Genomic DNA, 27,959 nt, shown 5'->3' with positions numbered 1-27,959 from the left:
CACTCCCTATAGTATAATGCGCTTCCCATAGTCCTCTATACAGTATAATGCACTCCCCATAGTCCTCCATATAGTATAATGCACTCCCCATAGTCCTAAATACAGTATAATGCACTCCCTATAGTATAATGCACTCCCCATAGTCCTAAATACAGTATAATTCACTCCCTATAGTATAATGCACTTCCCATAGTCCTCTATACAATATTATGCACTCCCCATAGTCCTCCATATGGTATAATGCACTCACCATAGTCTCCACACAGTATAATGCACTCACGATAGTCATCCATATAGTATAATGCACTACCCATATTCCTTCATATGGTATAATGCACTCATCATAGTCCTCCATATAGTATAATGCAGTTCATAGTCCTCCAAATAGTATAATGCACTCCCCATAGTCTCCATACAGTATAATGAACTCACCATAGTCATCCATATAGTATAATGCACTCACCAGAGTCCTCCATATGGTATAATGCACAGCTCATACTCCTCCATATACTACAATGCACTGCCAATAGTCCTCCATACAATATAATGCACTCCCCATAGTCCTCCATACAGTATAATACATTCCCCATAGTCATCCATATAGTATAATGCACTCACCATAGTCCTCCATATGGTATAATGCACAGCTCATACTCCTCCATATGGTATAATGCACAGCTCATACTCCTCCATATACTACAATGCATTCCCCATAGTCCTCCATATAGTATAATGCACTCCCCATATTTCTCCATACAGTATAATGCACTCCCCATAGTCCTCTATACAGTATAATGCACTGCCCATAGTCCTCCATACAATATAATGCACTCCCCATAGTCCTCCATACAGTATAATGCCCTCCCATAGTCCTCCATACAGTATAATACACTCCCATAGTCCTCCATACAGTATAATGCACTCCCCATATTTCATACAGTATAATGCACTGCCCATAGTCCTCTATACAGTATAATGCACTCCCTATAGTTCTCTATAGTCCATACAGTACAATGCACTCCCCACAGACATGCAGTATAATGCACTCCTCATAGTGCTCCATACAGTATAATGCCCTCCTATAGTCCTCTATACAGTATAAGACACTCCCATAGTCTTCCATACAGTATAAGGCACTCCCCATATTTCATACAGTATAATGCACTGCCCATAGTCCTCCATACAGTATAATGGATTCCCCATAGTACATTATTCTGGCGCCAGGCCGCCCCGACTCACAGACCGTGTGGCCTACCGCCATTGGCGGTACGTCACTGCATAGGATACATCGTGACTGCTGTATACATCACATAGCATATACTGAGACTACTGTATATCACACAAGATACACTGAGACTGCAGCATACATCACAGATGATAAACAAAGATTGATATATTGGTATATACATCACATAGGATCTCCCGATACTCCACTGTTTACATCACATAAGATTTACTCTGCTGTATACATAATATAAAATAAACCGAGAATCTGCAGTATACATGACAAAAAATACACTGAGAATCTGCTGATACATCACATACAATACACTGTGACTGTGTTGTATAGATCATATAGGACACACAGACTCTCCTGTACAAAAACAGTAATATAGGATATACCAAGTCTCTGCTGTATATAGACCTTAGTGTATACATCATGCAGGATACACTGAGGCTGCTGTATACATCTCATAGAATACACTAAGCTGTATATACATCACATAGGATACATTGAGACTTTGTTGCATGCATCCCATGGGATCCACTGAGGCTACTGTATACGTCATACAAGAAACAATGAGTCTCTGCTGTATACATAGTATAGGATACACTAAGACGTTATGTCATGAATATATCACTGGCTGCTATTAGATAGGACCAAGAGCATTATAATAAGACTCTGGCATTATGGAAAATGTTGTGTTCATTAAGAGAACAATATCAGAGGGGACAAAGGAATCAAGATCGCAGAAACCCAGACATGGCACATCATGTAAAACCAGTATAGACAAGACATACCCCAAAAACATCTGCATTATTAATTATCATCTATGTTGTTATCTAATCGTAAAAAATATCTTGAGTGCTGTTTTAACCTTACCATTCATGTTCATGTGCTTTGTGTGGCAAGCTCTATAGTTTGTATCTGGAATTACAATGGAAAGTGAAACTGGCCAATCCATTTTCTTTCTTAAGAGATAAGCCACCACTGCAGGTGTCTGACAGCAGCTAATACTCCTCTTCCCACTGAAAACACATGCAAGCTTGGCCATAATGATTGTGGATGTGTATGGGAGTGGGTAGAAAGAAGTCAGCAAAATGAGTGTCTAGAGTATAAAGCATCTTTAGGAAATACATTTTAATTTACTTGAGTCAAAGAAGGCCTGTGAGTTTTTGAGTATAATTTAATAGATAGTTCTCCATACTGTGCCAAGCTCAAAGGAGCCTTTAAACATTATGGAGACTTTTACGTACATGGTCGGGCTACTCCTCAGTGACAACAGATGCATCCGACAGGCTACAACTGCAGATAACCAATATGGGAATTGCCATTTTACCCAATAGAGTTGGCAATGCACCTGACATGGAGAAGATGGCAGACAGGGCTCTGTATTTTTCTCCTGCTAACCCAGCAGTTGGCAGAGGGTCCCAATCTACGGTTAACCACTAAAGCAAAGTGCAAACATCTTTTGCACATAATTCTAATACCTCAGAACATTTGACTGTACAGAAATTAATGATAATTGTCTATACTCCACATTGTTAATTTGTATAATTAGATTACAAATATATTTCACCTAGATATAAAGAGCCTTTAATGGGACTTTTCATTATAAATAATAAGCCGTGCAGAAGGAATTTTCCTTTCTATAGAAAAAAAATATAGAATTTAATTCCTGCATCAATTAGATATAAGTTGGTCACCTTCAAATAACTTTGACGTCCCGGTCTGTAAATGCCATGGAGCCCAAATGATCTCCTTTCTACATGAGATTCTCACATTAGAAAAGATGCTGCTCAAAATATTCGATATAAATTTTTTTTTTTTTTTTTTAAATCACAAGCTTTACAGCCAGTTTGCCACTTGCTGCTATTTGGAGCAAGCCCCATGGGAGGGATCTCCCAGACCAACTCTGGTGGGCACTGGTTCCTCTAGTCTACATTGTATTTTTGACAGCAGTATTACATGGGAAAGATACTTCATGGAACTAAATAATTCTTTTGATCCTCAAAATATTTAAACACTTGCCAAGTATGAGGATATTATAAGGTTATTCTGATGTTCTCATATGGCTAAAATTGTAAAGTGCTTGTAAAAACTTTACTGTATTTTTCGGATTATAAAACGCACTTTTTTCCCTCCAAATTTGGGAGGAAAATGGAGGTGCGTCTTATAATTCGAAGGTAGCTCACTGGGGGTGGCGGCGATGGAGCGGGGTCACAGGAGGCAGGGTTGCTGCTTCAGGAGGCCGGCAGCAACAGGAGTGCGGAGATGCCGCAGTGCCTGTGCTCTCAGATGTCAGCGCCGGTGAGCGGAGTCCCCTTTTATCATTGGTTTCCCTGCCGTGGGCTGCGGGAAAATGGCCACCCAAGATCTCAATCTGAGAATGCGCCGCCTCCGGTGGCCATTTCCAGGCCACCGGAGCAGCAAACCTGCCTCCTGTGACCCCACTCCACCGGGGCCTCCTGAAGCAACGACCCTGCCTCCTGGCACCCCCCCCCCCGGTAAGCTACCATTAAAATAAACTTTAAGACGCACCACCGTTTAATAAAATGTGTTTCCTATTTTCCACCCCAAAAGGTGCATCTTATAGTCCGCAAATAATCGGTATTTATTATTAAAACTCCTCTCTTTTTTTATTGTTTATACTTCTTTGCCTAGGTTACCTGCTACCACTGCAGTCTACAAGCGGTTGCCAAATGTGCAGTGCTTAAAAGCTCTTTCAATAGAGTTTGTAAGCACTGCTCTTAAACTTGCCAGATCGCTGGAGCACATTGACAGCTTCCGTTCCACTGCATTCCTCTGATGTTTCAAAAGAAAAGCTGCCTCATATAGCTGCATTGGCATAGCAATATTTGTGCCAGTGCCGTAACAATGTCACTTGTCCAAGCAGTCAATCAAGCAGGAGTACCCTGCCCTCCCCCCCTCAGCAAGCAGAATGCCTAGAAGCTGGCAATTAATGCACTCCTGGTGAAGATGAGAAAATCCTTTAATGGTCTATATTCACAATTGTTCCTAGTTTTAAGTCAATGCCATGGGGTCCTCCTACCTTTGGTGCAGATTTCCTTATTAGAGTGGGTCACATTCTACTTACACCCTCGATTGTTGACCAAACAGCATGAAGGTGATATTTAGGATATGAACATGCTCTGCACATACTTTATATTCATATAGGTATAATTTACATCTTGAAACATGATCAGAACTGTGCTGTAGTGTCCACCACAGTCCACAAAGGGCACTATTTCTGCAAAAAGTTTCAGCATATTTGTAATTAACAGTCAGATAATTAATTTATGGATAAGCATCTTCTTGTGTCCCGATCTGCCAACCAACCTCAAATAAGAAATTAGGACAACTCAGAATATTGTAACACAGCAGCATCAAGTCATTCACTGTGCAGGGGAACTGCAGCATGGCACCATTCAAATGAACACAGTAAAGTAGCCGCAGCACCAACTGGACACCAATTAGAAAACATCTTCTCCCTGGTGGTCTAGAGGTATTCAATCAGAAGAGGTGTATAACACTGGAATATCATGATAATGGGTACAGTAAGATGATTAGTTCTGTAAACTGATAATCAATTAGAGCACATATCCTCCCTGGTGGTCCAGTGGCTAGTATTCGGTTATTAGAGATGTAAAACACTGGGGCATCAGAATGATGGGTACAAAGAGATGTATAGTTCTACCAAATTGCCAACAATTAGAGCATATGTACTCCCTGGTGGTCTAAATTCAGTCACAAGAGGTGAAAAACACTAGAGTATCAGAATAATGGGTATGGTGAGATGTGTAGTTCTACCATTTGGTTGCCAATTAGAGCATATATTCTCCCTGGTGGTCTAGTAGCTAGGATTCACTTACAAGAAATGTAAAACACTGGAATGTCAGGATAATGGATATGTTTAGATGCTCAGTTCTACCTACTGGACACTTATTAAAGAACATTTCCCAGGTGGTCTAGTGGTTAGGATTGGGTCACAATAGATTTATAACAAATGGGTACCATGACATGTTTAGTTCTGCCACCAATTAGAGTACATCTTCTCCTTTGTGGTCTTGTGGCTAGGATTTGGTCATAACAGTTGTAAACATTAGAATATAAGGATAATGGGTATAGTAAGATGTTTAATTCTTCTTCCTTATGGTCTACCAGCTAGGATTTGATCCTAAGGTTTAAAACACTTAAATATCAGGATAATGCATATGGTGAGATGTTTAATTCTACCAATTGGACATCAATTAGAGCACCTCTTCTTTCTGGTGGTCTAATGGCTACGATTCGATCACAAAAGGTGTAAAACACTGAAGCATCAGAATAACGAGTACGGTGAGATGTTTAGTTTTACCAACTGGGCACCAATTAGTGCAAATCTCCCTGGTGGTCTAGTGGCCAGGATTTGGTCATATGAAGTGTAAAACCTTGGCATATCAGGATAATGGGTATGGTGAGATGTTTAGTTCTACCATGTGGGCACCAATTAGAACACATCTTATGCGTGGTGGAGTAGTGACTAGGATGCAGTCAGAAGAGGTGTAAAACGCTGAGTACCAGGATAATGGTGCAGTGAAATGTTTAGTTCTTGTTCTACTGTCCTCTCACAACTCACCCTCTACTGCTCTGGTGCATATGGGTAAATGTCTCTATATAATGGATACTTCAGTATAACAAGGCACACTATGACATTAAGTCTTGACGTCATGACCACCATTATCTGAATCCATACCTTGTTGGGCTTCACCGCTCTCTGGAGGTTCTCTATCCATTTGTCCCTTTCAGCAGCCGAGCGGCAGGCAAAGCACTTAGTACCCGATGCGGTGGTCACCTACATAGATAGCAAAAACATTGTACAGTTTTTTTCTTACAAATTCTCTTAGTTGACCCTGCAGTCGCTTGAATGCTGATATAATACACTGCAACACTTGATAATAAAATGTCATAAAATTATCAAGTTCCTTTAAGAAAATAAAATGAGTAATATTTATTTCACAGATTCCTCGCTGCGCCGGTTACAACGCTGTCCAGTACACTACAGGGCTCTACTGTTTTGCTGCAGCACCATTACTGCAACAGGAAATAGGGCCTGATGGCATCACTGGAAAGGGCTCAGCTGGGTATCAATGAGGTGAGTTGTGCTTCTTTTAATCTTTTTTAAAGGTATGTGGAAATTTTGTGAAAATGTTTTACTCTTTAGACAATCTTGATAAGTGCAGTTTATTATGAAAGTCAGTGTACAACTGACATGGAGCCTATTGGTCCCTTATATGAGCACACAGTTGACACACCTGAGGGCTATCATTAGGAAACTGGATGGCAAGAAAATACATCGTCACCCCCCTAAGCATTGGTTATTTCCTCTGACTATCATCCGCTCAGATGCAGCAATCACCATTTACTGTGCAATCTATTATTAGAAAACTTCTGGGATTGGAGTCAATTGAGCCAAGGGTTAGTAATGTACAGCTGGCAGCCAATGCACATGGTGCAGGCACAACTCTTGTGCATGCTTCATCCCAGCAAAGTACATTTATTACATGGTTGCAAATTAGACAGGGCCATAAATGTACAGCAAATGGTGCCAAAGGGTTAAATGGGACCATCACTGGAGAATATAAATCTGTCTTAGCCATGTGATATGCAGGTGTAGTCCACCTTGTATCAGCACATGTGCCCTCCAGAGTGAGACAATTGCAAGAAAAGCGCTATAGGCAAACATAAGGAGGATGCGATGGGTCACTAAAATGCTGCAGGAGTAATGATCATTGTGTATTTAGAAGGTGCATGGGCGCATCTCTCACCTCAAAGCAAAACTCCTGCCCTAGGATGCTGCTGTGCACAGGTTTCACCACTGAGTCTTCATCCAGGTTCAAATCCAAAGCCTCTGCCGCACTACTGGGACTGAGCAAGGACTCGTGGGAGTGTGACTCTTTAAAAGCCTGCATGAGACGTGCCCTGTGGATCACACAATGTAATAGGCCCAAGAGGACAAATGAGTAATGATCAGCCCAAACTATAATCTAACAAATCTGTACAAAATAAAACATAAATGTCCGAATCGAATCATACACAACTGGCTTATTGAAAATACTAGAGGGTAATCATTCAGAAGTTCAGGAGCAACCAAGACAGTCACTGGTGTTAGGGTATTTTTTTTTAGATTGGTGTCACACAAGCCGGTCAATGAGCTGTGATCAGCGGTGTTTTTTTTCTGCAAAGCATTTATGTGCCATGTCTAGATGAGAAGGAATATCTGAAATTTTCATCATTAACCTGCTTAAAGAAAAATTGCTAAAATGATCAAAAATGAAAAAAAAATCTTAGTATGTGATATTTAAAAAAAAAAAACTAAATGGACTCCAAGGAGCCAAGCAAAACAAGGAGAAAAGAACATGGGATGGAATGGCCAAAAGATAAGACACAGCAAAAGGTTATGAAGAGCCATGGAAGGATGAGTAGCTAGAATATGAGGGCATGTCACTAAACTAGGACTATAAAAGAATTTGGCCCCTATTCAATAAGTCATTGGTCGTGATGAGGGGGCATGGCGGAGCCAGGCGCTCCTGATTGATGAAGAGATGCATGCCCCTAATGAATCTGGAGCCTCTGATAGTGTGCGCCTCCATGCACCTCACCATAAACCTTACACCAGTGCCTGACTGGAATAACATTTCTGGCCTACGGAAAGCCACAATTTGTCATTAGGCGAGCTGTGACATCACACCTCCACCAAGCCCTAGTCATGCCCAAGCTCCACACATTTTGGAGGAGCTGGGAGAAACTGGCGTGAAAATGCCTAAAGTTGCAAAACAAATTTGCAACTCTGTGCTGTGCCAAAATTTTGCACCTTTTCAAAGCCATTTACACCAGAATTCTTGTGAAATTGGTTTGATGAAACGGGCCTGTGGGTGTACATGACTGGAGGGTACTGATGAGATGGGAAAGACCATGGTTGTGGTTATTAGGTAGTATGAGATATGAAAGAATATGGTTGGAGAGGATTGAGCAGATGAGGTATAAAAGAATATGGTTGGAGAAGATTGAGCAGGTAGGACTAAGCAAGGAAACAAGCATGGGGACATTATTAAATAAAACAGCACTCCTAGCCTGGGAAAATTATTACGAAAGAGAAATCTGATCAGGAAAAAAGGAAAATGGCTGAGAAGATAAAGAGATACCAATATCTACCAGAAGTGTTACAATGCCCACACACCTTTCTCATGAATGGTAAGCTCTTGTGAGTAGGACCCTCCTCTTGTTTGCATTGTTGAATTATGTGTTACTCTGTAATATCTAGTATTGTTTGTACATGTATCATCTGCATTGTAAAGCACTGCAGAATCTTTTGGTACGTTATAAATAAAATGATTAGATTACCTTAGGTTATTTTAGCCAACACTTGTCTCCCAAATCTCACAGACCCCTTTGTCCCATCCAGAGACCTCTGACCCCTCAGGACTCCTCTATTGCTGAACTGACCTCCCCATATACAGTGGGGGAAATAAGTATTTGATCCCTTGCTGTTTTTGTAAGTTTGCCCACTGACAAAGACATGAACAGTCTATAATTTTAAGGGTAGGTTAATTTTAACATTGAGAGATAGACTATCCCCAAAAAAAATCAAGAAAATCACATTGTATAAATTAGATACATTTATTTGCATTTTGCAGTGAGAAATAAGTATTTGATCCACTACAAACCATTATGAGTTCTGGCTCCTACAGACCAGTTAGACGCTCCTACATTAAAGACAGCTGTCTTACATAGTCACCTGTATAAAAGACTCCTGTCCACAGACTCAATTAATCAGTCAGACTCTAACCTCTACAACATGGGCAAGACCAAAGAGCTTTCTAAGGATGTCAGGGACAAGATCATAAACCTGCACAAAGCTGGAATGGGCTACAAAACCATAAGTAAGACACTGGGTGAGAAAAAAGACAAGTGTTGGTGCAACAGTAAGAAAATGGAAGAAATACAAAATGATTGTCAATCGACATCGACCCAGGGCACCATGCAAAATCTCACCTCGTGGGGTATCCTTGATCAAGAGGAAGGTGAGAGATCAGCCTAAAACTACACGGGGGGATATTGTTAATGATGTCAAGGCAGCTGGGACCACAGTCACCAAGAAAACCATTGGTAACACATTACGCCTTAAAGGTTTAAAACCCTGCAGTGCCCGCAAGGTCCCCCTGCTCAAGAAGGCACATGTGCAGGCCCATCTGAAGTTTGGCAATGAATACCTGGATGATTCTGTGAGTTATTGGGAGAAGGTGTTGTGGTCAGATGAGACAAAAATTGAGCTCTTTGGCATTAACTCAACTCGCCGTGTTTGGAGGAAGAGAAATGCTGCCTATGACCCAAAGAACACTGTCCCCACTGTCAAGCATGGAGGTGGAAACATTATGTTTTGGGGGGTGTTTCTCTGCTAAGGGCACGGGACTACTTCACCGCATCAATGGGAGATTGGATGGAACCATGTACCGTAAAATCCTGAGTGACAACCTCCTTCTCTCTGCCAGGACATTAAAAATGGGTCGTGGCTGGGTCTTCCAGCAAGACAATTACCTAAAACATACAGCCAAGGCAACAAAGGAGTGTCTCAAAAAGAAGCACATTAAGGTCATGGAGTGGCCTAGCCAGTCTCTAGACATTAATCCCATAGAAAACTTATGGAGGGAGTTGAAGCTCAGAGTTACCAAGAGACAGCCTCAAAATCTGAACGATTTAGAGATGATCTGCAAAGAGGAGTGGACCAAAACTCCTCCTGACATGTGCGCGACTCTCATCATCAACTACAAAAAGCGTCTGACTGCTGTGCTGCCAACAAGGGTTTTGCCACCAAGTATTAAGTGTTGTTTGCCAGAGGGATCAAATACTTATTTCTCACTGCAAAATGCAAAAAAAATTATCTAATCTATACAATGTGATTTTCTTGATTTTTTGGGGGATATTCTATCTCTCAATATTAAAATTAACCGCCCTTAAAATTATAGACTGTTCATGTCTTTGTCAGTGGGCAAACTTACAAATACAGCAAGGGATCAAATAATTATTTCCCCCACTGTATGTTTGGCAAAGCATGTACTCAATAGGGAGAGGGGAGTAAACCACTGCTAGGCACCTCTGGCAGAATCTTGTCTTCCTTTAGAATTCAGTATTGGGAATGCTGAAATTCAACATGCCTGATTCTTCGTTCCCTTGGGTTTATTAATGAATGGACAGTCCCATAGATTTAAGTGATGCAGAGGTAATAATCACAGTGGGTTCTCTCAGAATTATAAATGCACAATAATACAATCACACTAGATGGGGTCTTCACATTTAAATTTATATATTTTATAGTGCATACAGGCTTTATATAGACTGTCATTATTGCATATGTTGGTATGTTAGGTCTCTGGTAAGGTGAAAGACGAGTACATACAAACTACAACTCAGTGAATGGGTTAAGCATAGATGAGGTACAAAGAAGCAAAAATAACCACAGGAGGCATCAGGTGGATGAGGAGGAAGTCTATAAAGATCACACATAACTATCATGATTTTATGTATGAATGTCATAATGAAGTATGATCACGACTGACAGAATTGTCTATTTTTCACCACCTTTTGGGTACTGAAGGAATCAGTTTGTAGCACTGGAGCAATATATGACATATTACCTATCATGGTCAGCGCTCCGGAACCGTGGAAGGATCTGCCGAAAGCTGCTGGTTCGGTCGAGCTTGGGCTGACTCTTTGTCCTCTTTATAGAGCTCTTCAGACGACGGCTCAGGAATCCCTGCTGGTGTAGAGATGGACAAGTAATGTCACACTGACAGGTTCTCCATTGCTCTATGCCACACATCATGGCTAGTCAGACCCAAATAACTACTGACCTTACAACTGGAGCCATCCATTCAAACTCTGTACCAACTCATCACAAGTCTCTGCACAGTATGTCCTAAGAGGGCACCCACCCATCAAAAGTCCTAAGAGGGCACCCACCCATCAAAAGTCTCAGCACAGTACAACTGTCCTCTTAGATGGGATGCTACACACACCCATCAAAAGTCTAAGTGCAGTACGACTGCCCTCTTAGATGGGACACTGCACCCATCAATCACATGTGTAATCACAGTACGGCTGCCCTCTTAGATGGGACACTGCACCCATCTATCACAAGTCTCAGCACAGTACGGCTGCCCTCTTAGATGAGACACAGCACCCATCCATCACATGTCTCAGCACAGTACGGCTGCCCTCTTAGATGAGACACAGCACCCATCCATCACATGTCTCAGCACAGTACGGCTGCCCTCTTAGATGAGACACTGCACCCATCCATCACATGTCTCAGCACAGTACGGCTGCCCTCTTAGATGAGACACAGCACCCATCCATCACATGTCTCAGTACAGTACGGCTGCCCTCTTAGATGGGACACTGCACCCATCCATCACATGTCTCAGCACAGTAGGACTGTCCTCTTAGATGAGACACAGCACCCATCCATCACATGTCTCAGTACAGTACGGCTGCCCTCTTAGATGAGACACTGCACCCATCCATCACATGTCTCAGCACAGTAGGACTGTCCTCTTAAGTGGGACACTGCAACGACACATTACAAGTTTCAGCACAGTACGACTGTTCTTGTAGATAGGGGCCGGCACCCACTAAAGGACCAGGGCTGTAACCTCTGCACCTAGTACTGCTATACTAATCTGCAGGATGATGAGGTCAGACTATGGGCTGTCCAGCCTTAATGATGGCAGTAAAGGTTGGGTACACTTGCCACCACTGGGAATTGTCCTCTATAAAAAGTTCACCAGAAAGTTAACTTTGCATACAGATAACTTATCAATACCTGGTATAACTCTGCTAACCTATTCATGCCGACCTCTGAAAGTTTGTTAAAATGTATCAGCCAAGGACATTGGCAATAGAAATATCTCTTAAAGGGAACCTGTCAGCTGTTACATACTGCCCAAACCGAGGACAGCATGTATCAGCCACTGGCTGTACGATCACAGTCATGTATGTTTGTCTCTGAAAAGCTGTGGTGTTTCAGAGAAAAATATACCTTTAATAGCTGTCAGGGACCGAACCAAGCTATTAACTAGTTGTACAGGCGAGTCCCCAGCGGCTTCTCCCCGCCCACTGACAGACTAGCAAGCCTCTGCCTATATTTGAACACAGGCACACATGCCAGTCACAGTAAGCGGGCGGGGAGAAGCCGCCAGGGACCCACCTGTATGACTATTCAATTGCGCGGCTCGGTACTCGGCAACTATTAAAAGTATGTTGTTCGCTGAAACACAGCAGCATTTAGGCAGCACATACCAGCTGACAGGTTCCCTTTAAATCTTGGAGATCATACTGAGAGATAATGCCTAAACTGATACAATGTAACAAACTGCAGAACCTGAGAGGAGGCATTCTCAACCTCTACACATTGACAGCAAGCAGAGATAATGAAAATTGTGATGAATTGTGATTTAAAGTGTTACTGAACAACTACTTTAGGCCTGGTCAGAATTCCAGTAAAACTTTGCGTGCTCAGTAAAGGCTAGATCTCGTGGTTCTGGGTGCATACTGCTCCCTGATGAGGTGTTTAATATAAAGTACACCCCATTCATCTGTTTCACATAGTGACACATCCTGTGGGGCCAGATTTATAGATGTAATTGCAGGACGGTAATTATAGATACTGGGTTAATTGGTATGGCAAAGTCGCCCGTGTACAACAGATGTGGTTGATGGACTGTGCCACAAATCTGGCTACACACATGGACATCAGGCTCAAGAAGCTCTGCCCCCCTCAGTGACAAATGTAGTCAGTGAGATAACACAGCAACTGGTGGCTTCAGCAGAACAATGGACATCCTCTGAGAAAACCATTGGAGCTAATCTTAATTTCTTTCTGCCTCCTAATATTCCTTAGTTTCTATCAATGACAGACAAAACTACCACACAATGGTCCTCATAACTTCTTGGTCTGAGTTCTGTTCGATTAGTGGGCATGGTCGCCCTGGAGCAGACATGGTCTCCGTGTTGTGTTAAGAGTCATGCAGCTTAAGATAAAATTAGCACAGGCCCCTCTAAAGATATAGATTTTTTTAGATTTTTTTAGACTGGTGTATACTAAAGTATTATGACAACTCAAACACAGCAGTGCACAGAGCAGGAAGCCTTCTCATGAGAACCTCAGCGTAGTAGCAGTTTTAGCCTCCAATTTTAAAGGGGAAGCTCTCACCTCAGACATTTATGGATGAGTTGGGAATGTTTGTCTAAATGTACAGACCAAAGGTAATTGGAAGTTACAGAAACAACATAGAACAGTGTTTTTGGCTGTTTTTGTCATCATGCCCATCGCATATTGACAGATATTAGATGGGAATACCTATTTAAAGGGAAGCTTTCAGGACAGTTTTACTAATGAAACTAGTGTTATGGTGAAAGGGGTAAAATTACAATAATAAAAATTATATCTGACTTGTAGTAATCCGAAATGCTTTTAAATCAAGCCTTCAACCACATGCAAACTAGCCTTGAAGTGTATTGGGGCATGTCAGTGAATTCTGAGTCCATAGACACACCACAATTCACTTCCAGACTCCTATACATATGGCTACAAAGTTTGATTTTTGACACATTGGATTACTACAAGACTGGTATCATTGCAATGAACTGTACGACGAGATTCACAACTCAATCAATATAATGATCTCGCTACAGTGTAAATCATCTATAAATGACTTACCGACGGTCGGAACGGGGCAGCGGGAGGGGCGTCCATGCTGGCCTGTTTTCCCCCTGGGACGCTTTTCCTCCGGGAACGGGCAATGTGATAATCTACAGAGGAGAGATAAGATGCATACAGGGAAAGAGATGATAAGTAATCAGGCTGAAAATATCAGAACCATCATAGAGCTACAGAACTTTGCCACCAAATGTATATAGTCTCTGGACAACTGCATTCCCTATAGCTAATCTATAAAGTAGTAATCAGTTAGCTCCTCATCATGTCCTGCAATGCTATCAAGAGTTATACTTCAGGACCAGTTTGGTTAAAAACTTATTCTCAAAATCTAAAGTTATAGTCTATACATAGTATAGGGAATAATTTACTGATCGCTGGGATCTGACAGCTGGGACCTCCAGCATCCTGGAGAATAAGAGCCCTTTCTGAATGAAGCAGAGGTGTGAATGCTTGACCTCGGCTTCAATAATGGTCTATGGGACTGTCAAGAGCACAAGAGTGGTCAACTCAGCTTTCTCCAGCAGTCCCATGGACATTGAATGCAGAGGAGGTCGACCATGTGCACCTCTGCTCCATCCTGTAGAGCAGAGGCCCCCAACCTGTGGCTCAGGAGCCACATGTGACTCGCTGGCCCATGATGTGTGGCTCGCAATTGTACGCCTTCTTGGTACATTAGCAACAGGTCTAGCAAACAGTTATGAAGTCCAAATGGTGACTTTTGTGAGCAGTCCAACACAGAAGAGCAGATCTGGATGAGCATATAATATCCGTGGAATAGGATGATGGGAGTGGGAGTGCTTGATGCGACAATACTGAAGGTGGGTAAGGTGGGAACCATATGGATATAAGTATACTAGGTGTGATTTTTTTGGGGAAAACTTTGGTTGTCATTTTACCGGTATGTGGACTCTGGCTGTCACTACTGTAGGAGAACGGGAGAAGCAGGGGCTTGATGTCACTACTCAGGGGACTCTGGATGTGGCTCGCAACCCTCTATCAGAGCTGAAATGTGTCTCTTAGGTTAAGAAAGGTTGTGGACCACGGCTGTAAAGGATTCTGGGTTCCAAAGCCATATTTTCAGGACAGGATGGAGAATAACTTTAGATACGGGGAATATCCTTTTAATGACTAGCTACATTTTTTTTATTTTTGACTCTCTGCACTTTGGCAGCCAAAATTTTCTTTTTACTTTTTCATTTCCATGGCCATATGAGCGCATATTTTACGACAGCGAAATTGTATTTTTTGGGCAGTTCAGAATGCACATAACTGTGATCAATTTTTCAGATTATCACGATTGTGTGGATGTCTAGTAAGTATTTGGAGTTTTTATTATATTATGTTGATTACTGTATTTTTAGTCCCATTAAGGGATTATTGTTTTTTACTTATGTTTGCATACTACTGTATATATTATGATCTTTGTCCTCACCCTGGACCCACAGTCTAACATCATGTCACTGGGAAAGCCAGTGACTAGATTAAAAGGTTAGGTGATAACTTGTTGATCATTGGTGGTCACACGAATGCACGCAGGCCACCGCTCTATTCATTCTCTATCGGACTGTTGGAGAAAGTTGGGTACAGCATTTAGCTTTGTCTGGCACTCCTGTACAGAATGAATGAAGCAGTTGCACACATGAGAAGCTATTGCTTAATCCCAAATAGGATTTCAGATCTCTGTTCTCCTTTAGATAGTTGACAAATTATAACCCTTAAACGGAAAGTTCCCTTGAAGAGGTCACTATAGACCATAGTGACTAAAGCAACTGAGAATGAAGGTCACTCTGATCACGACAGAAGGTGCTAGGCTGTCATAAAAGATAGTGGAGCAGCCTTTCCCGGAGCGGCACAGGACAACTGCATGTGGCTTATAATATAGCAGTGTAAAAATCCAAAGCTGAAACATATGTCAACTTGACGATAAGAAAACTGACTCCCAGTACCAAGGTCCAGCGGCCACATCATTAGTCCATGGCCGCTGGACAGGAGCCCTGCAAACAGCCTTCAACCTGCCGGAATCCTCACTGCCTCCTCCTCTGACTTGTAAGTCCTGCACACTGTGGCATGATGCATGCATGACGTCACATCAAGCCTGCTAATCAGAAGAGGCATTGAGGATTCTGTCAGGTAGGAGGCTGCTCTCATCAGAGCTCCGATCTGGCAGCCATGGAGAATCTATTTGCTCAATGTTAATGCTCCATAAAAGTTTAATGCATTATAGAATAATCTTCAAAAATAATTGCATCCTCAAAAGTAAAAAGTCCATCTTGTTGGGGTTATGAGCCATCATCGCCCCTGTAAGTTGTAGTTATCAGGGACACATGGTGGGAAAATGAACACAAGTGATTTCTTCTTTGAACAGCGCTCTGTGGAAGCCATAGGTGATTGTCTAACATCACAAACCTTGACTGGATCAGCTAGTTACATGAGATTGCTGCACATAGCTATTTAGAATAAAATGTTGGGTCTTTTTGAAACAAATATTGACTTCCAACCAACCTCAATGGCCAAAAAAAGAAATCTCTGGGTGGAACACACACCATGATCACCCATCATTGGAGCATTGACAAGTACAACCTCCATCCAAATCTGGGCATGTACTGGTGGCGTTAACAATAGTTACCGAACTATAAAATGCACCAAGGTCTAAAACAACCAATGTAAAATAAGAGGCAGAATGCATCTGGTGATATTGTACAGAATGGCCGAGCACAGGGTACAGCGCAGGTGAGGGGATCAATCTAAGAGATTTGAATGGCTCCTGACTTATGATTCACCTGTCCAGTACTGCACTATAACAACATATAATGATCAGGTGCTGCTCTAGGAAGTGGAGTAACCCAGTGGAGCAGTTAAAGTTCCCGCATGTCCTACTTCACCATAGTCTAGAAATGCAAACGAATGGAAATGTGCCGAGTTTATGCATCACATTTTAACGAAGGTTGAAGATTGCTGAACATATGTCTTTTTTCCAAAGTAATTTACTATGCTGCTTTGCTAAATGTGGCTGCACTCCAACAAGCACCGGCCTGTGCATTCAAAGCCTTGGTGCATACTGATTCATAGCAGAGGGAAAAAAATTGCAAAGTGTCTAGCAAAATAAATAAAATGCATGTCCCCACACCATTTATTATATACCAGTACACTGACATACATGCAGATCGGTGACCTGAGACCGGCATGCACACCCATGTGAGAAAATCTGAGAAAAATGTGGAATCTCAGCACGAAATGGCACACAATCCCAGCAGAAGACACACGGTAACACACAGGAACACACACAAAGCTGTATATAAAACACACAGCGCTCTGTGCAGACGCCCACACAGACACATTGAAATGCGCCGGCTCACAGCAGTGAAATCATTCTATACAAGTATATAATCCACCCACACACAGTCATGCAGCCTGCAGAACATACAGGTACTGTATAGAGATACAGGCCATGTATGCACACATCTGTATATACAGTACTCACATATACACATCACACACCTATAGGGTGCACCCACAATAAATGTGCACACACAAATATACTCGCTTCCGTCCTCATTAATTTATGGATCAATCTGTTCGTCACCATATGCCACAGAATAAATGGGAATCTTGCTGCATCTTGTAATACCAGCCTGCAACCCTGCTGTCCATCCCCGGTCACGCACAGGTACACATACACCCAGCTCTGCCAGCTCCAGAGGGCATAATTACACAAGAAGTTACCAGACCCTGCTGCACTCAGTCTATCCGAGGACGTAAGACGTACAGATGGAAATACACAGAGACACACTTCTTCTGCCATAGTGATGCTACAGGCAGAGGACACACATGTGGGCACACTACACCAGGCTTCTCTCTCACCTCAGGACTCAGCGAATCGTTCAGTTGCCATCAAATTTCATGTTCAAGACCTTGAATAGGCCCAAGCTGTGGATGATGAACCCCAAACACAAGTGAGGACGGTGAAATAGGGATGGGGTGAATGGTAAGGGTATGGGGGATGCAGAGTAATGGGACAGTGGGTGCAAGGTGCAGTGCAGAGCAGTGTGCAGATTTGACGAGTGTCTACTCCAGGCTGGACAGTCCAACATGAGCAGGGTGTGATGATCTGCAGTGTAAAGTAAGGCACTGCAAGGCATGCAAGGCAGGAAGGTAAAGGCATGCAGGGCAGCGTGTGCAGGGCAGGGTGCCCGGTGCAGATCGTGCAGGTGGAGCAGAGCAGAGTGTGCAGGATGGATGCAGGGTGTGCAGGTAAGAGGCCTCCACGTTACCCAGCTCCCAGAACCAGCGAGCGCTGCATCCTTCCGTATTCACAGGGATGTCACTGTGAGCGTGGTAACCAGGCAACTGGGTGCACGCCCCCTCCTAAGACACAGGGACACGCACGGGGGGACCGCTTAACTACTTCACAGCAATGGAGGGGGGAAAAGGAAGAAAATGGTGACGACAAGGAAGGAAACGCAATATGAAATTAAGTAGAGGGAAAAAGATGAGCATCAGGGAGATGGATGGAGGGAATGAGAAGAAGGAGAGAAGTTAGGGGGCAAGGGGCGGTGGAGATGAGGAAGAGACAGAGGATGGGGTGGAGGGACGGACAGGTAGAGCGGAAGAGAGGGAGCAAAAGAAAGAAGGGAAAAAAGAGAGATTTGGAGAGAGAAGAGAGTTGAGCTGAGCGAGAAACGTCTGTGTTACTAAGCAACTGTGCGCGTACCCTGTCCTATCACAGGGAGACCTCTACCCAGCGAGAGGAGAGAGACTGCAGGAAGAGAGGCAGGATGGAAGAGACTGCACGGATGAGAGGGCAGAGACTGCAGGTGGAGAGAGACTGCATGGACGGGATGAGAGGGCAGAGACTGCAGGAAGCAGAGAGACAGGATGGAAGGAGACTGCATGGATGAGAGGGCAGAGACTGCAGGTGGAGAGACAGGATGGAAGGAGACTGCATGGATGAGAGGGCAGAGACTGCAGGTGGAGAGACAGGATGGAAGGAGACTGCATGGATGAGAGGGCAGAGACTGCAGGTGGAGAGACAGGATGGAAGGAGACTGCATGGATGAGAGGGCAGAGACTGCAGGTGGAGAGACAGGATGGAAGGAGACTGCATGGATGAGAGGGCAGAGACTGCAGGTGGAGAGAGACTGCATGGACGGGATGAGAGGGCAGAGACTGCAGGAAGCAGAGAGACAGGATGGAAGAGACTGCACCGATGAGAGGGCAGAGACTGCAGATGGAGAGAGACTGCAGGAAGCAGAGACAGGATGGAAGAGACTGCATGGATGAGAGGGCAGAGACTGCAGATGGAGAGAGACTGCAGGAAGCAGAGACAGGATGGAAGAGACTGCATGGATGAGAGGGCAGAGACTGCAGATGGAGAGAGACTGCAGGAAGCAGAGACAGGATGGAAGAGACTGCGTGGATGAGAGGGCAGAGACTGCAGGTGGAGAGAGACAGCATGGACAGGATGAGAGGGCAGAGACTGCAGGAAGCAGAGAGACAGGATGGAAGAGACTGCAGGAAGCAGAGAGACCGGATGGAAGGAGACTGCATGGATGAGAGGGCAGAGACTGCAGGAAGCAGAGAGACAGGATGGAAGACTGCATGGATGAGAGGGCAGAGACTGCAGGTGGAGAGACAGGATGGAAGGAGACTGCATGGATGAGAGGGCAGAGACTGCAGATGGAGAGAGACTGCAGGAAGCAGAGACAGGATGGAAGAGACTGCATGGATGAGAGGGCAGAGACTGCAGTTGGAGAGAGACAGCATGGACAGGATGAGAGGGCAGAGACTGCAGGAAGCAGAGATACAGGATGGAAGAGACTGCATGGATGAGAGGGCAGAGACTGCATTAAGCAGAGAGACAGGATGGAAGGAGACTGCATGGATGAGAGGGCAGAGACTGCAGATGGAGAGACAGGATGGAAGGAGACTGCATGGATGAGAGGGCAGAGACTGCAGGTGGAGAGACAGGATGGAAGGAGACTGCATGGATGAGAGGGGAGAGACTGCAGGTGGAGAGACAGGATGGAAGGAGACTGCATGGATGAGAGGGGAGAGACTGCAGGTGGAGAGAGACAGCATGGACAGGATGAGAGGGCAGAGACTGCAGGAAGTAGAGAGGCAGGATGGAAGAGACTGCATGGATGAGAGGGCAGAGACTGCAGGAAGCAGAGAGACAGGATGGAAGGAGACTGCACGGATGAGAGGGCAGAGACTGCAGATGGAGGGAGACTGCATGGACGGGATGAGAGGGCAGAGACTGCAGGATGGTGGGGAGACTGCCTGGATGGGATGAGCAGGCCGATAAACAGGATGAAAGGGTCGAAAGACTGCAAGATGCCGAGAAACAAGATGGAGTGAGAATGCATAGATGGGATGAGAGTGTTGAGAGACAGGATGGAGGGAAACTGCATGGACAGAGTGAGAAGTCAGAGACTGAAGGATGGAGACAGACTGCAGGCACTGGATGAGAGAGGATCCACTAAATACACAGGATGAGAGGGCAGAGCCTGCATGCACTGAACCAGAGCAGAGATTGCAGGATGGAGTAAGACTGAATGCACAGGATGAGAGAGAAAACACTGGAGGATGGAAGGCATCTCAGAGATCCCTTAGAAAATAGATAGAGTCATGGATAGAATGTATAGAGACCTCCTTATAGAAAGTATAGAAATCCTCATTCCAGAATGTATAGACACCTATAGGCAGTATAGAGAGCTTCGTAAAGAACGTATATAGTGCTTCATATAGGCTGTATAGAAATCTTATAATATAAAAAGACCTCCCAATAGTAGGATAAAAATCTTCCTACAGAATGTATGGTATATAAACTATAAAGAAATTGTATAGAATATATGTAAATTCATACAGATGGTATGGAAACTCCAACTGAATGAAGAATTCTCCCTATAGAATGTATGGAGGCTCCTATAGGATGTAGAGACCTACATACAGAAGGTATTAAAAGGTTCATATAGAATGTATAGATACCATCTATAGACCTAATAGAAAGTACAGAGATCTTTATTATAGAACGTATAATAAATGTATGAAAACATACCTAAAAAGTGTATAGAGACCTCTCTATAGAATCCGTAGACGGCTTTAGAATGTATGGACACATCATTGAAGGATATATGGAGACTCCTATATAAATTTTAGAATGTTCCCTATAGAATGTATACATATCATGTTACGCACAAAATTACACCTTCCGATAGAAAGTATAGCTATCTTCATTATAGAAAGTATAGTATGCAATGTATGTACACAGCGACTTCAACAGAAGACTAGTGAGTGCAGCTCTGGAGTGTAATACAGGATGTGGATCAAGATCAGTAAAAGATAAGTAATGTACTGTGCACAAGGAGCGAACTGAAGTGTATGCCCTCAGGATTATTTCTCCTGGTGGGTTCAAGATACCCCAGTCCGACACTGTCTACTACAGAAGAGGTTTGGAAGGTTAGGACTCTTGGTTGGAACTTTTCAAATTGGTACTTGTCGATTGCGATCATCTTCAGGCTATAAGGAGATGTTTTAATATATGCTTATTCCCACTACCTGAAGGCCTCATACATATTAATCACAGTCATCTGTAAATCTTCCTACTATCAACTTGAGAATATAGACTTGCAATAAACATTTGAGGACTTCAGTCTTCAAACGAATCTAATATTAAGATATATATATATATATATATATATATATATATATATATATATATATATATATATATAAAAGTATATCAGAAGGCAGCACTCCAAATAATTTTTTAGAAAAAATGGACTTTATTGAGCCCAAAAGGCTTTTGGGCTCAATAAAGTCCATTTTTTCTAACAAATTATTTGGAGTGCTGCCTTCTGATATGCTTTTTTTGATATGCAGCAGTTTGGACAGACTGCCTGGAGGCCTGGCACCCTTTAGTGCGTAATCGTCCAATGGTGCTGTCTCAATATATGTCTTATTTATATATATATATATATATATATATATATATATATATATATATATATACACTGTATATACGTATATATGAAGGCACAGCCTATATATGAACATACAGTCATGGCCGAAAGTGTTGGCACCCTTGAAATTGTTCCAGAAAATGAAGTATTTATCACAGAAAACTATTGCAATTACACATGTTTTGTTCTACACATTTATTTCCTTTGTGTGTATTGGAATAACACAAAAAAAACTGAGAAAGAAAGGCAAATTAGACATCATTTCACACAAAACCCCAAAAATGATCCAGACAAAATTGTTGGCACCTTTCCAAAATTGTGGGTAAACAACTTTGTTTCAAGCATGCTCGTCTATGGCAATTAACAGGTGTGGGCAATATGAAAATCACACCTGAAACCAGATAAAAAGGGGAGAAATTGAATCAATCTTTGCATTGTGTATCTATGTGTGCCACACTAAGCATGGAGAACAGAAAGAGAAGAAAAGAACTGTCTGAGGACTTGAGAACCAAAATTGTTAAAAAATGTCAACAATCTCAAAGTTACAAGTCCATCGCCAGAGATTTTGATGTTCCTTTGTCCATGGTGCGCTACATAATCAAGAAGATTACAACCCATCTCATCATAGCTAATCTCCCTGGACATGAACGGCAGAGAACACTTGATGAAAGGCTGCAACGCAGAATAGTCCGGAAGGTGGATAAGCAGCCCTAATCAAGTTCTAAAGAGATTCACGCTGTCCTGCAGGCTCAGGGTGCGTCAGTGTCAGCGCAAACTATCCGTCGACATCTGAATGAAATTAAACACTATGGCAGGAGACCCAAGAGGACCCCACTGCTGACACAGAGACATAAAAAGCTAGACTGCCAAAATGTACAGGAGTAAACCAAAATCTTTCTGGGAAAGCATCTTGTGGACAGATGAGACCAAGATAGAGATTTTTGGTAAAGCACATCATGCTGCTGTTTACCGAAAACAGAATGAGGCCTACAAAGAAAAGAGAACACAGTACCTACAATCAAATATGGTGGAGGTTCAAAGATGTTTTGGGGTTGGTTGCTGCCTCTGGCACTGGGTGCCTTGACTGTGTGCAAGGCATCAAGAAATATGAAGATTACCAATGGATTTTGGGTCGCAATTTAGTACCCAGTGTCACAAAGCTAGGTTTGCGTCCTAGGACATAGGTCTTCCAGCAGGATAATGACCCAAAACATACACCAAGAAGCACCAAGAAATGGATGGAAACAAAGCGCTGGAGAGTTCTGAAGTGGCCAGCAATGATTCCTGATCTAAATCCCATTGGACACCTGTGGAGAGGTCTTAAAATTATAGATGGGAGAAGACGCCTTCAAGTATGAGAGACCTGGAGCAGTTTGCAAAAGAAGAGTAGTCAAAAATTACAGTTGAGAGTTTTAAGAAGCTTGTTGATGGCTATAGGAAGCGATTGATTGCAGTTATTTATTCCAAAGGGTGTGCAACCAAATATTAAGCTATGCGTGCCAACAATTTTGTCCCATTTTTTGGGATTTTGTGTGAAATGATGTCCAACTGATCCTGAGTTACATCCTGTATTATACTCCAGAGCTGCGATCACTTTTCTGCTGGTGAAGTCACTGTGTACATACATTACATTACTAATCCTATACTGATCCTGAGTTACATCCTGTAATATACTCCAGAGCTGCACTCACTATTCTGCTGGTGCAGTCACTGTGTACATACATTACATTACTGATCCTGAGTTACATCCTGTATTATACTCCAGAGCTGCACTCACTATTCTGCTGGTGCAGTCACTGTGTACATACATTACTGATCCTGAGTTACATCCTGTATTATACTCCAGAGCTGCACTCACTATTCTGCTGGTGCAGTCACTGTGTACATACATTACTGATCCTGAGTTACATCCTGTATTATACTCCAGAGCTGCACTCACTATTCTGCTGGTGCAGTCACTGTGTACATACATTACTGATCCTGAGTTACATCCTGTATTATACTCCAGAGCTGCACTCACTATTCTGCTGGTGTAGTCACTGTGTACATACATTACATTACTGATCCTGAGTTACATCCTGTATTATACCCCAGAGCTGCACTCACTATTCTGCTGGTGCAGTCACTGTGTACATACATTACTGATCCTGAGTTACATCCTGTATTATACTCCAGAGCTGCACTCACTATTCTGCTGGTGCAGTCACTGTGTACATACATTACATTACTGATCCTGAGTTACATCCTGTATTATACTCCAGAGCTGCACTCACTATTCTGCTGGTGCAGTCACTGTGTACATACATTACATTACTGATCCTGAGTTACATCCTGTATTATACTCCAGAGCTGCATTCCCCAGACAGAAGCCTCAGGTTATACACATAATGACATAGGCAGTAATGTGTGCAGTTGGTGGTCTTCACAGGAGATATGTAATTTCACTGGTAACAGCCTTGTCCTCGGTATTATGACAGAGTGAAGTGACAGTAAGTTCTCATCACTAAGTAATGCTCATCGTTCTGTAAACTGCTCCAGGATCAAATGAGTTAAATGAAATCCTATTTACCTTCCCGGGGTAATTACATTTTAATGATGTGATCCTATAGAAAGACAATGGCAGTGTGCATTATTTATGGCCAGCACAAAGTCACCGGCCTTTCCCTTTCGAGTCGCTGCGCTGCTTCCTGCATCATAGGGCACAGACATGAAGAATCTGACACATCTCTGTATAATAAGCGAGCTGTGCCTCTCCGATCCTCTCTAGAATCCTGAGGCTTGTAGACTGAACTTTTCTACATCACTTTATAGTCCGAATCTAAGAGTCAGTGTAAATCACCCGCCACATTATGTATTATACAGTATCCAGAGCAGCACTCGAACTGCTGGATTGCACTTAACCAATCAGCCCGGTGGTGACATAGACACCCTCCGGCGCAGTATAGCCACTTATGCATGGGATTGATGGAGGTTACAGGACATTATAGACACATGTCCGATAATGCACCTTAATATAATATGTAACATATAACCTTCCAAATACTGAATTGGCCAATACGCAATCTATACAATGTCAGGTTCTAAATATTAAAGGTCTTGTCCCCTTTGGAGGATTCCTTTCTAGAAGTCATAGCAGAACTCACATGATTAGGACCCTTCCTCTGGATTATCGAACAGAAAAAAATAAAAACTGAGAAGAAAATAGAACAATACAATCAAGATCTACACCCAAAACATAAGCCTGGTATTAATGGATGCATTGCATGGGCACAAAGAGCCCTACTGGATCATACCCAGCTCAAAAGTCACAAGTGAAATGCAAAAATATTGGTGCCCTTCAGCCAAATACATGGATACCACAATACTGCGGACCTGAGTGAAATGCTGATTGATTATAATTAATTTCTATTTTTAATGAACAGTATAATTAAATATTAAACAGGACGGATTATGAATAGACAAAGATGGACTAGACTGGGAGGATGGAGTGCGAGCGGAGTGGTCAGTGATGTCAATAAATCCAAGTATAGAACAAGTCATTTGGGAGGACCTTTATTATTTGTATGGAAATAGTCACTATCGGTTCACAATTTTTAACTAAATCAATTGTACAAGGTAATACAAGACACTGTGTAATATATTTCAATAGAGAAATATGTTCTCCACCCTCCTCAATAAAGATGCTGCTTTCTAGTAAGTGTTTTAGCTCATCCCAGTGATAAATTCATGGCTACACTTCTCAGTACTGCTATAAAATGTTCCACATGCTGCTGATTTCAAGTGCTGGATTCACAATTACACTGCTCAGTATTTCTGTTTAATGTATTCCATGCTGCTTTCTAGTAAATGTTTTATTTCACCCCAGTGCTGGATTCACAGCTACACTACTCATTACTTTTGTTAAATGTCTTCCATGCTAATTTCCAGTAAGTGTTTTTTACCTCACCCCAGTGCTAGATTTGCAACTACACTGCTCATTTCTTCTGTATTAAGTTTTCTATGCTGTTTTTTAGTAAGTGTTTTAACTAACCCCAGTGCTGTATTCACAGCTACATTGTGCAATATTGTTGTTTAACATGTTCCGTGCTGCAGATTCTTCTCCACATGTATGTGTGTGCTGTGTATCGGAGACATCATGACAGCTATCACCTACTACCTCTAGAGACAACTTAAAATGAGAGAGAAAGAGCCTACAGAGGGGAAAAATAAGTCATATATTGGCCATAAATCATGTTATTCCTCATGTACACACACGACAGATTATTCTAAATACCTGAAATGACAGGTACGTTTTCTTGTAGGGGACTGTAATTAGTTTGCAAGAATACAGCGCCTTCGGAGTCTCAAATTATTAGTACAAATGTTAGAATAGTTAACTTTGAGGTTATTTTTCAAAAGTAATTCAGCAAAACTTGGATTTTCCATACTACTGAATAGAGGATAGGCACTACCAACAAAGTTACCCAGCAGGAGATTGTGGGATTGGGGGAGGGCCTGGCATGACCCCAATAACTGTTCACTTACTCACGGGCTTATGCTGGCTCCAGTCTCTCATGTACAAGTCTGCCAATCAATCAATGATACCATGTGGTCATGAATTACTAGCACCACTCTGCACTGAACCTATAAATTCTCATTTTATTGTACAATCGCTAATTATATTTTTATTTCTTGGAAAGCTGAGTAGTACTACTGTGACTTCCATCATAGATCGCACAGAGGGTTATGACCCAGATTTCCCCCTCTTGTAAATGCTATATCAATCCATATACGAGGAGGGGGGTTGTATTGCTGCGGAGACTTTAGCTGTAATGACAGCCATATTGGTTGTCACCCAACTTTCCTATAAACAGATATAGCTGGGATAAGGGAGGGGCAAGGCTTAGATTTACTTTATTATTTCTTTTAGTGTAAGGGAAATAGTCTATTTTATTGTAAAAGAATGTATTAAAAGACAAAAAAAATTCAACCTGATGGCAACTAATGATGAAAGACAGACCGTACACCCTCGATACACTGGGATCTTGTCTCCCAAGAACTAGGAATATATTTGAAATTAAGAACGGCAGACATAAAATGCTATTTAATTTCATTTATTCTTAAAGTGCTATGGGCAAAAAGAAAGAAGTAAAAAAAATATATATATATCATCATCCCTAGGAGAGATGAGTCTACCGGAGCTGGAAACGCGTCTCTTCAGAGACTATTCACATCGTCCCGCTTTGATCTCTTTTCGCTGGGCTCCTGCTTTCATGTAAAATGGATGAATTGCGTTAAACAATATGATTTGGCGACAGCGTTCACACGCAGATGCGCTCTCGTCGGAGCTGGTAATGGAGGGGGGGTGCTGCATCGAGGCCTGCCGCACGCTCTCTAGTGAAGCGCTTTCATAATGGGTTAAGTGACACAAGAGACAGACGGTTTGGACAGAGCATAAACCATTCGCCTCCTGCTCATTCTCGTTCTGTCGTTCCATTCTGCCATTGAAATCTGGTTACTATTAATACGGCTGCGGCACGAGTGCAATGTATCAGAAGGTATAATTACTACACTATGTATAGTAAGGTGCTAAGATTTAACTACTACAATTTTATAACGGAAAATTGCACCAGGGACGGGTATTTCTGCTACCTCCTCACTGCCTATAATTGCTCCCTAGATTACAAAAACCTGTGTAGAAGGTAGAAACTATTGGCACTGTCCGCAACAACCAATCCAGTTTCGGCTTCATTATGCATGACATGTAAAGTTTCAGCTACTTATAGAGAGGGCGAGTGTTGATGCCACTGCACCCTTATAGGAGAGGTAACCATGAACAGGTACTTCCTTGACATTGCCGCATAGTGATTGCCACTTTGCCATATATTGGGGGAGGAAAAGGTTTAAAGATGGCCATTAATTTCACATATCTGACGGCCAACGAGCTTATTCAGTTGACATCTATTCCTTCCAACCCCTCAAACACATGCATGCTCAGCTCCACTAAGTGTGAATGTGGTCTCAATAGGGAGAGGAGAAC

General features: G+C 42.6%; 1 protein-coding gene across 18 annotated transcripts in view; it reads right to left on the bottom strand.

Annotated features, from left to right (window-relative positions):
- Positions 1–27,959, bottom strand: part of SYNGAP1 (synaptic Ras GTPase activating protein 1) — a 389,983-nt gene that overhangs the window by 121,163 nt on the left and 240,861 nt on the right. For 14 of the 18 annotated variants that reach the window (XR_012247524.1, XM_073642002.1, XM_073642010.1 and 11 more), the window contains exons 4-7: positions 13,980–14,071; positions 10,897–11,018; positions 7,030–7,183; positions 5,958–6,056 (exon numbers count right to left, since the gene is read on the bottom strand). Coding sequence is in view for 17 of the 18 variants with exons in the window: in XM_073642002.1 (XP_073498103.1) it covers positions 5,958–6,056; positions 7,030–7,183; positions 10,897–11,018; positions 13,980–14,071 (467 nt within the window). In the remaining variant the exon portion in view is untranslated. The other 4 variants (XM_073642015.1, XM_073642016.1, XM_073642017.1 and 1 more) reach the window with 4 other exon arrangements.

The sequence above is a fragment of the Phyllobates terribilis genome, unplaced genomic scaffold (assembly GCF_046119375.1).
Source record: "Phyllobates terribilis strain yellow unplaced genomic scaffold, ASM4611937v1 Scaffold_7__3_contigs__length_470593459, whole genome shotgun sequence".
NCBI lineage: Eukaryota > Metazoa > Chordata > Amphibia > Anura > Dendrobatidae > Phyllobates > Phyllobates terribilis.
The sequence above is the reverse complement of the archived record's forward strand: the minus strand, read 5'-3'. Positions and strand labels throughout refer to the sequence as shown.